Source organism: Mastomys coucha, unplaced genomic scaffold (genome assembly GCF_008632895.1).
Source record: "Mastomys coucha isolate ucsf_1 unplaced genomic scaffold, UCSF_Mcou_1 pScaffold4, whole genome shotgun sequence".
Classification (NCBI taxonomy): Eukaryota; Metazoa; Chordata; class Mammalia; order Rodentia; family Muridae; genus Mastomys; species Mastomys coucha.
In genome coordinates this window covers 1,834,670-1,843,320 of record NW_022196910.1, presented here as the reverse complement: position 1 = coordinate 1,843,320, position 8,651 = coordinate 1,834,670, and the positions used below count along the sequence as shown (strand labels likewise).

The window sequence follows — 8,651 nt, the reverse complement described above, 5'->3', positions numbered from 1 at the left end:
AGTGAGGGGCTGGGAGGATGGTGAGGGGCTGGGAGGATGGTGAGGGGCTGGGAGGATGGTGAGGGGCTCATGCTGTGCTCCTCCTCACCTGCAGGTAATTTCTTCCTTAACAAGAACATGGAGGTTAAGATAGGTGACCTGGGGCTGGCTGCCCGTGTGGGGCCCGCTGGTCGCTGCCACAGGTGATTGAGAGGCTCTTGGTGGTCCTGAGTGGGTCCAGGGAGCCCTGGCCTTCCTGAAACTCCCATGATTCCCTCCCAAGGGTGCTCTGTGGAACTCCAAACTTCCAGGCACCTGAAGTGGTGTCCCGAAATGGACACTCATGCAAGTCTGACATCTGGGCTCTGGGTTGCATCATGTAAGTGACGGTCTGGGGGCACAGGTCTGGGGAAGGTGGTGGGTATCGGGTGGGCATGGAGGGGAGGTAGGAAGGGCTGTCCAGGTGTGACCACATAGAGGCAGGAAGAGCAATCATGGGCAGATGTGCATGCACGGAGATCAGATGCATATTAGCTGGAGCTGGAACTCGCCTATGTAGACAAGGCAGGCCTTGAATTCACAGAGATCCGCCTGCCTCTGCCTCTCCGGTGCTGAGATCAAAGATGCCACCACTGCATCCAGTGAGCATCCAGCCCTTGGTCCAGGTCTAGGTCTGGTTCCAATTGAGTTAAAGTGGAGCTGGGGCTGGGGCTGGGGCTCGGTTGGTGAGGGATGGCATTCGTGTGAGCCCTGGATGCCATCCTCAGAACCAATGTGCGGGGCGGGGCGGGGCGGGGCAGTGCCCACTGTCATCCTAACACTGGGGGCAAGGGCATAAGGATTAGGAGTTCAAGTCTCAAAAACATTTTAAAGAGGCGTGTGCAGGAAAAGCGGGGTGCAGGTGGGTGGGGGTGTGTCTGAGATGGGAAACTGGGGTGTAGGGTGGGCTGTGTTTGGGCCAGGGTGTATAAAGAAAGGTTTACACATTCCCTGAACATCCAGGAGTTCCTGGCTCATTCTTACCCTGGCCAACCTGGCCCTAGGTACACGGTGCTGACAGGCACGCCACCCTTCGCTGCGACACCCTTATCAGAGATGTACCAAAACATCCGTGAGGGCCGCTACCTTGAGCCTACTCACCTATCACCCAGCGCCCGCAGCCTCATCGCACGACTCCTGGCACCCGACCCCACGGAGCGGCCCAGCCTGGACTGCTTACTGCAAGATGACTTCTTCAGTCAGGCGAGGATAGGTGTCCCCAGGCTGGGCTCCCAGGGACCTAGGGCTCATCCAGATCGAGGGCTGACCCGAGCCCACCAACTCCACAGGGCTTTACCCCAGAGCGGCTGCCTCCACATTCCTGCCACAGCCCGCCCGTGTTTGCCTTTCCCCCAACGCTGGGCAGGTTGTTCCGGAAGGTGGGCCAGCTCCTGCTGACCCAGTGCCGGCCACCTTGTGAGTAGCTGTCCCTGGCTTGTCACAGCTTCTCTGCCTCAGACCTGCCCTCTGTCACCTGTTCCTTCTCATCTCCACTGGGCTTTCTCTCTGTGGTTCCTTCTCCATGGCCATGATAAGCGGGTGAGGGAGGGGTGGGCAGGAGATGTTGGCATTGCTGTCCCCCAGACCTGTACTTCCCTCAGGCCCCTTTACCTCAAAAGAGGCCTCAGGCCCTGGAGAAGAGAACACAGAACTGGACCACATGGAGGCCAGCAACGAGGCAAGTAATTTCGTGAACGTCTGGAGAACTCTGAAAAACCTCTGCAGCGTAGGCCTCCCTGCAGACTCGGACTGAAGTGTCCATCCATCCATTTAAGGGACCCCAGACCATAGACCCTGCTGTCCTTCAAGTCACAGACCGAGCCCCTCACTGCAGATTCTAGACAGGCCTGTTCCAGCTTCTGACCCTCCTGTCCCCAGCCCTGCATTTATGAGGTCACTGCTGTGTGTCTTTCTGCAGCTGGAGGGTTTTGTCCTTGGTACAAAGTGGAGTGGGCTCTGGGGCTCCCTGGGGTGGAAGCTGGGCCTCACCTCTGCTCTCTAAACCCCTCTCTGACTCAGGAAGGGGCTCCTCTCGGCACCGAGGGCCGAATCCACCTCCTCACTCTTGGGACCCCTCGGACTGGCCTGGCGGGTAAGCAGCAGAGAGCCTCATCCACAGCCAGTGTCGTCGATGCCTGCGTCCTGCCTTTGGCCTCAGTTTGTCCACCTGTAGAATGCGGTGTCTGTGAAATCCGGGTTTGATATGACTTACTCATGGATGCAAGTGTGGGAAACCAGGCTAATGGGAGGGCACCCCTTGCCAGGACTGTCTGGGCACCTACATGACTCTGTCTCAACAGACCCAAAGGGGAGCCTGGCCCTGCAGCTGGAGGTGGCAACCAGAAAACTGCTCCTCTGCTTGGACGCAGGACCTGTGGGTAGGAAGCCATCCCAAAGTGCAAGGCTGAGACAGCCAGGAGGGGCCTAAACCAGGCTTATTCCAGACCCAGCCCGGCTTAGCCCAGCCCAGACATAGACACACACACAGACACACACAGACACACACATATACACAGACACACACACAGGCACACACACAGACACACACACACAGACACAAACACAGCACAGACACACACACACAGACACAAACACAGACACACACACAGACACACACACTGCCTCAGTCCCAGCCCCAGCCCCAGCCCCTGCACCTGACCCTGGCTCATCTTTTTTCTTTCTCCTTATGCACAGCTGGACAGGACCCTCCAGGGGAGCAGCGGCCTGTTCTCTGGGCTCCCAAGTGGGTGGATTATTCCCTCAAGTATGGCTTCGGCTACCAGCTGTCAGATGGGGGCAGTGGGGTACTGTTTCGGGACGGCTCCCACATGGCCCTGCGCCCCCCAGGCGGGTAATTAGTGGGCTCCAGTCCCGGGGACCCAGGCTTTACCCCCTTCTCTTTCTTTAAAAAAAGATTTGTTTGTTTATTTATTTATTTATTTATTTAATGTATATGAGTACACACTGTAGCTGTACAGATAGTTGTGAGCCTTTATCTGGTTGTTGGGAATTGACATTTTTAGGACCTCTGCTCTCTCTAGTCAACCCCACTAGCTCCAGTCAGCCCCGCTCTCTCTGGTAGACTCCGCTTGCTCTCATTCCCTGTTCACTACAGCCCAAAGACTTATTGATTATTGTAAATAAGTACACTGTCACTGTCTTCAGATGCACCAGAAGAGGGCGTCAGATCTCATTATGAGTGGTTGTGAGCCACCATGTGGTTGCTGGGAATTGAACTCAGGACCTTTGGAAGAGCAGTCAGTGATCTTAACTACTGAGCCATCTCTCCAGCCCTTACCCCATCTCTTGATTAATTCTTCAGCTACATATGTGGCATCTGCCAGCCAGAGGGCACAGGGAAACAAATGTTTTGTTTTTCAAGATAGTTCCTCATGTAGCCCTAGCTGCCCCCAAACTCACAGGCATCCTCCTGCCTCCACCTCTGGAGTGCTGAGATTAAAGGCGTGGCCACCACCAACAGGCTAGACTCCTTCCTTCCTTCCTTTCTTCCTTCCTTTCTTTTTAATTACATTTATGCATGAGCGTACACCATCTCTCTTCAGACACACCAGAAGAGGGCATCAGATCCCATTACAGATGGTTGTGAGCCACCATGTGGGAACTGAACTCAGGACGCCTGGAACAGTCACTACTCTTAACCATTCCAGTTCCTATTCTTTTTTTTTTTTTTTTTTCCGAGACAGGCTTTCTCTGTGTAGCCCTGGCTGTCCTGGAACTCACTCTGTAGACCAGGCTGGACTCAAACTCAGAAATCCACCTGCCTCTGCCTCCTAAGGGCTGGGATTAAAGGCGTGCGCCACCACTGCCTGCTCCCTATTCTCTTTTGTTGGTGGTGGTAGGGAAGGAACCCAGGGCTTAGTAAATCCTCCACCACTGAGCCCACCTCCCAGACCCTGGTATTTTTACCATAGTGTTTTGATGGATGGGCAGAGAGGAGGCTGGGCGAGCAGTGGCCACTTCCATCGAGACAGGAGAGGAGCCCGGATGTGGGGTGGCCAGCACCCTGGCTAGCCGGGACTATACGTAGACACAGTGGTACTCAGAGCAGCAAGGAGATGCAGCTGTGTAGGAACATGTTCCCAGGCACGGGGTGCCCAGGACAGAGACTCATTCAAGTCCCTGATCCCCAGCCATGTCTTGTACCAACCTGACCAAGGGACTCTATGGACCTTCACCCTGAGGGATGTCCCAGGCCCACTTCGTGCCAAGCTGGCTGTCCTGAGGCTCTTTGCCTGCTACATGCAGCGGCGTCTGCGGGAGGTGAGGGCCTGGGGTGTGGGGAGGGCCAGGAGAGGGACTTGGGGACCTGAGAGACCCTGATCCAGCATGTCCCTGCAGGAGGGGACTGTACTCACGTCTGCCACACCTGCCTCACCTGACTTCTCTCTGCTGAGCGTCATTGCTGACTCCCAGGCTATGGTCATACTGTTTAGCAATGGGACGGTGCAGGTCAGTGACTAGAGCAGCATTCAACTCTGGGAAGCGTAACACCCAGGGGTGGTATCCTGTGTCCTCAGTCCAAACTACTGATGCCCAGGCCTGCTCTGGGGGCCAGAAAGCAGGTCTCATTGCCCTGGGGAACCTTGTGTTTCTGGGCATAGTGTGACGTGGGAGGGGCTGAGACCCGGAGAAGTTGGAGCCATGCTGGACTTATGGAAACATAAATAATAATGAAGACAGGAAATCCTCGTGATGAGGGGGCTCAGGCGCTCAGAGCCATCCTGAGTCACATGAGACCGAGTCAAAGGAAAACAAATACAAGGAGCAAAAGAGAATAAAGGATGGGTTGGCACTATGGCTCAGTGGTAAAGGTGCTTGCCTCCAAGCCTCAGGCCCTGAGTTCAATTCCAGGACCCACGTGGTAGGAGAAAGCGGACTCCTGAATCTTGTGCTCTGACCTCTCTGTGTGCGCCATGACAAAACCATGTACAAATATATGCAAGTTATCAAAATGCAAAAAAAAAAAAAAAAAGGAGAGAGGGAGAGAGAGAATAAACAAATGGGTTGTGAATGAAACCCAGTTAATGTAGAGAGGGGAAGGGGCCCCAGCTGAGTCTGTTTCTCTGCCCTTGACCCTGAGTCTGGACTCTTTTTTTGTTTGTTTGTTTTTCCGAGACAGGGTTTCTCTGTAAAGCCCTGGCTGTCCTGGAACTCACTCTGTAGACCAGGCTGGCCTCGAACTCAGAAATCTGCCTGCCTCTGCCTCCCAAGTGCTGGGATTAAAGGTGTGTGCCACCACCGCCTGGCCCGAGTCTGGACTCTTACAGGTGCCTATCCTGAGGGTTAGCACTGGCCTTGACTGCTCACCGTGACCTTGGTGTCTCCCTCTCTCCCAGGTCAGCCTCAAAACCTGCCAGACCCAGCTGGTGCTGAGTGGGGAGGACAGGGACCTCCTGCTCACCCTCCAGGAGCCAGGGGGACCCGCTGTGGGTGTCTCCTACACACTCGATGTCCTGCAGAGCCATGGCTTCACCCTTGCTGTCCGCCACCACCTGCGCTATGGTCTGCATCTGCTACAGAGTGTTTAAGGAGTGGAAAGGTCTGAGCGGACCTCTGCGTGCTGGTGCTGGAAACCTGAGATCTGTTTCTGTCTGTGCTAATGAGCCGCAGCCAGGCTCCATGGAGGGTGGACACATCGGGCCACTGATGGGTGTGTGTGTGTGGGGAGGTGTCTTTGATTATTTATAGTATGACTATTCAAGCTAGAATTTTGTTGGATTTTCACTAAAGAAAACAGAACCCTTTAAAGTGGTGTCTGCTTCCTTTTTGTTTTAAGCTCTCCTTGTTTTATGTGTGTATGTGGAGAGGGTGTCTCATGTCTGTATGGATGTAGCAAGGCCATCAATACTAAATCTGATGGCCAATACCTCAGGCAGGAAATAAAAGGTAGAACATCCGGTGGAGGGCAGGGGGCAGGATTCTGGGATAGAGAGAGTTGGGAGATTTGCCCTGGAAAGATGTGAGGAAGACAGTCTCATGGCACCTGGGCACAGGTGACCACCCATGTGGCTAAAATAATTGGGTTATCTAAGTCATGACCTAGTCAGAGAAGAGTCTAGCTATACGGCCAAGATATTTATATATATTTTGGTTTTGAGTCTTATTTCTGGAGGCATGGGGCTGGGAAGCAGAACCAGGCCTAATTTCAACACGAATGAATTCTTGCATAGTGTCTGGGCACCACATGTGTGCCTAGCATCTGTGGTGATCAAAAGAGGACGTCAGCCTTCCAAGAGCTGGAATCACAGACAGTTGTGAGCCACCACGTGGGTGCTAGGAATCAAATCTGCCTCCTCTTCAAGAGCAGCCAGTGCTCTCAGCCGCTGAGCTCTCGCTCCAGGTCTTTCTATTTGGTTAGGAGACAGGGTATACTTGTAGACCAGGCTGGAACCGAGGCCGAGGCCTCAGCCGCTCCCAAGCACAGGCTCACAGGTGTGCGCCATCACGCCTCCCATTCTTGAACTTTGCACAAAGGCTGGGAGGAGTGCCTTCCGCGGCCGTTCCTGTGCAGGTAGGAGCGAGATTCTCTTCTTGTAATAATTAGTACCAGAAGTGGGGCCGTGTAACTGAAATTAACAATAACAGAGGTTAACTTGAATGAAGGTCATCAGGAAAAGGGTTGTAGAACATGGCAAGATGAGACCTGGGCTGGGTCTATGAATATAATGGCTGTCACCAAGGGAGGTGCTTCTGTCACAAAGTGGGTGAGATGGGGACACTGTTCAGGGCCCAGGACACTTTACTAAGAACAACCTGGCACAGTGTCCTCAACACCTGGGAACTACATCTTAGACTCTCTCTCTCTCTCTCTCTCTCTCTCTCTCTTAAGATTTATTTGTTTATTTTATGTATGTGAGTACACTGTAGCTATACAGATGGTTGTGAGCCACCGTGTGGTTGCTGGGATTTGAACTCAAGACCTTCGGAAGAGCAGTCAGTGCTCTTAACTGCTAAGCTATCTCTCCAGCCCCAGACTTTCTCTTATTTTATTTTATTTTATTTTATTTTCGAGACAGGGTTTCTCTGTGTAGCCCTGGGTGTCCAGGAACTCACTCTGTACACCAGAATGGCCTCAGACTCAGAGATCCTCCTGCCTCTGTCTTGTGAGTGCTGGAATTAAAGGCATGTGCCACCAAGCCACCAGGTTTTCATATGCACCCTGGAGCACCTGCCCACAGGTGGCACCACTCACTATGGACAGGACCCCCCCCCCACACACACACATCAATCATTCATCAAGAAAATGCCCTGTAGACTTGTCCACAGAGCAATCTGATAACATATTTTCTCAATTGAGATTCCTCAGTTCTGGCTTGTGTCAAGTTGGCAAAAACAAAAACCAAGAACCTGTCGTGGACTGCCTTAGCTGTGATTTCTACTGCTGTGAGCAGACACCGTGACCACGACAGCTTTTTATAAAGAAAGACATTTAATTGGGGCTGGCTTACAGGTTCAGAGGTTCGGTCCACTATCATCATGGCGGGAAGCATGGCAGCATCCAGGCAGATGTGGTGCTGGAGGAGCTGAGAGTTCTGCATCTGGATCTGCAGGCAGCAGAAAGAAAGACACACTGGGCCTGGCTTATGCATCTGAGACTTCAAGGCCCATCCCCAGAATCACGCTTCAACAAGACCACCCACACCTAGTACCGCCATTTCCTAGGAGGCCATTGTCACTCAGACCACTACAAGGACAGATACAGTGCCTGAGGTCTAACCCCTGCGATATAACATGAGCTGGGGAGACCACAGTGAGAGACTCAATGGGCATACAAGCTCGAGGACACATTGCTATCCACAAAAATGCGTGCCTGTCACCGGGGCACACGGGCCGCTAAGGCCACTTCCAGGAGCTGCCACTACTGGCGAGGGACGTGTTGTCATCATGTCCTATCATGGAGTTCCATGGTGAGTTCACATGGGAGGAGGCACTCAGGCAGAGTCATGGCTGGGGCTGAGTGTGTGAAAGAATCACAAAAGGGCTGAGGCTGGAGAGGCTGAGGCTGGGGGTGGAGAGGCTGAGGCTGGAGAGGCTGAGGGTGGAGAGGCTGAGGCTGCTTTGTGCAGATGTTGGGGAAAGAGGAAAAAAGAAACTGCACACACAGACGCAGTTGTGGCCACTTCAAGTAAAGGTGGAGGGTGCTCTAGACCTTAAGGTCAATCATGACCACATGCATTTCTGTGTATAGACTGAAAAGGTCTGCCTGCGTGAGGCCTGGGTGAGCTTTAAGTGGCCCTGGAATTCGGGAGACAGGAAGTGTGAAGAGGAGTGCAGAGGATGCATATCCGCCCCCAGAAGTTGAGTTTAATTTCAGTTTAATTTCCCTTTACTCAACACTCCTCCATGCACAGTCCTCCTCAGCGGCACCCACCCACCTCCACCCTGGCCTCCACAGCCACATCCCTTCCCCTTGCCAATTCTGAGTCACCTGTTGTCCTCGTGTCCTGTCATGGCGTCCCATGGGTGACCTTTCATATCTACTTCACACACAGAGCACAATGTCTTCAAAGTCCCTCATGGGCCTCAAAGTCTTTTTCATGTTCATGCTCCTGCTCCTGCCCGTGCTCCTTCCTGTGCTCCTGCCGTGCTCCTGCCATGCTCCTGCTCCTGCT

The 8,651-nt window shown here is 53.4% G+C and overlaps 1 protein-coding gene across 3 annotated transcripts in view; it reads left to right on the top strand.

The window, feature by feature from the left end:
• Positions 1 to 5,781, top strand: part of Plk5 (polo like kinase 5) — an 8,609-nt gene extending 2,828 nt beyond the window's left edge. For all 3 annotated transcript variants that reach the window (XM_031349264.1, XM_031349263.1, XM_031349265.1), the window contains exons 5-15: positions 95 to 182; positions 263 to 358; positions 1,023 to 1,221; positions 1,308 to 1,434; positions 1,620 to 1,696; positions 2,038 to 2,110; positions 2,319 to 2,396; positions 2,713 to 2,869; positions 4,170 to 4,299; positions 4,378 to 4,488; positions 5,376 to 5,781. In XM_031349264.1, the coding sequence (XP_031205124.1) occupies positions 95 to 182; positions 263 to 358; positions 1,023 to 1,221; positions 1,308 to 1,434; positions 1,620 to 1,696; positions 2,038 to 2,110; positions 2,319 to 2,396; positions 2,713 to 2,869; positions 4,170 to 4,299; positions 4,378 to 4,488; positions 5,376 to 5,567 (1,328 nt within the window). In that variant the 3' untranslated portion in view covers positions 5,568 to 5,781. The remainder of the gene's footprint in view (positions 1 to 94; positions 183 to 262; positions 359 to 1,022; positions 1,222 to 1,307; positions 1,435 to 1,619; positions 1,697 to 2,037; positions 2,111 to 2,318; positions 2,397 to 2,712; positions 2,870 to 4,169; positions 4,300 to 4,377; positions 4,489 to 5,375) is intronic.
• The last annotated feature ends 2,870 nt before the right edge of the window (positions 5,782 to 8,651 follow it).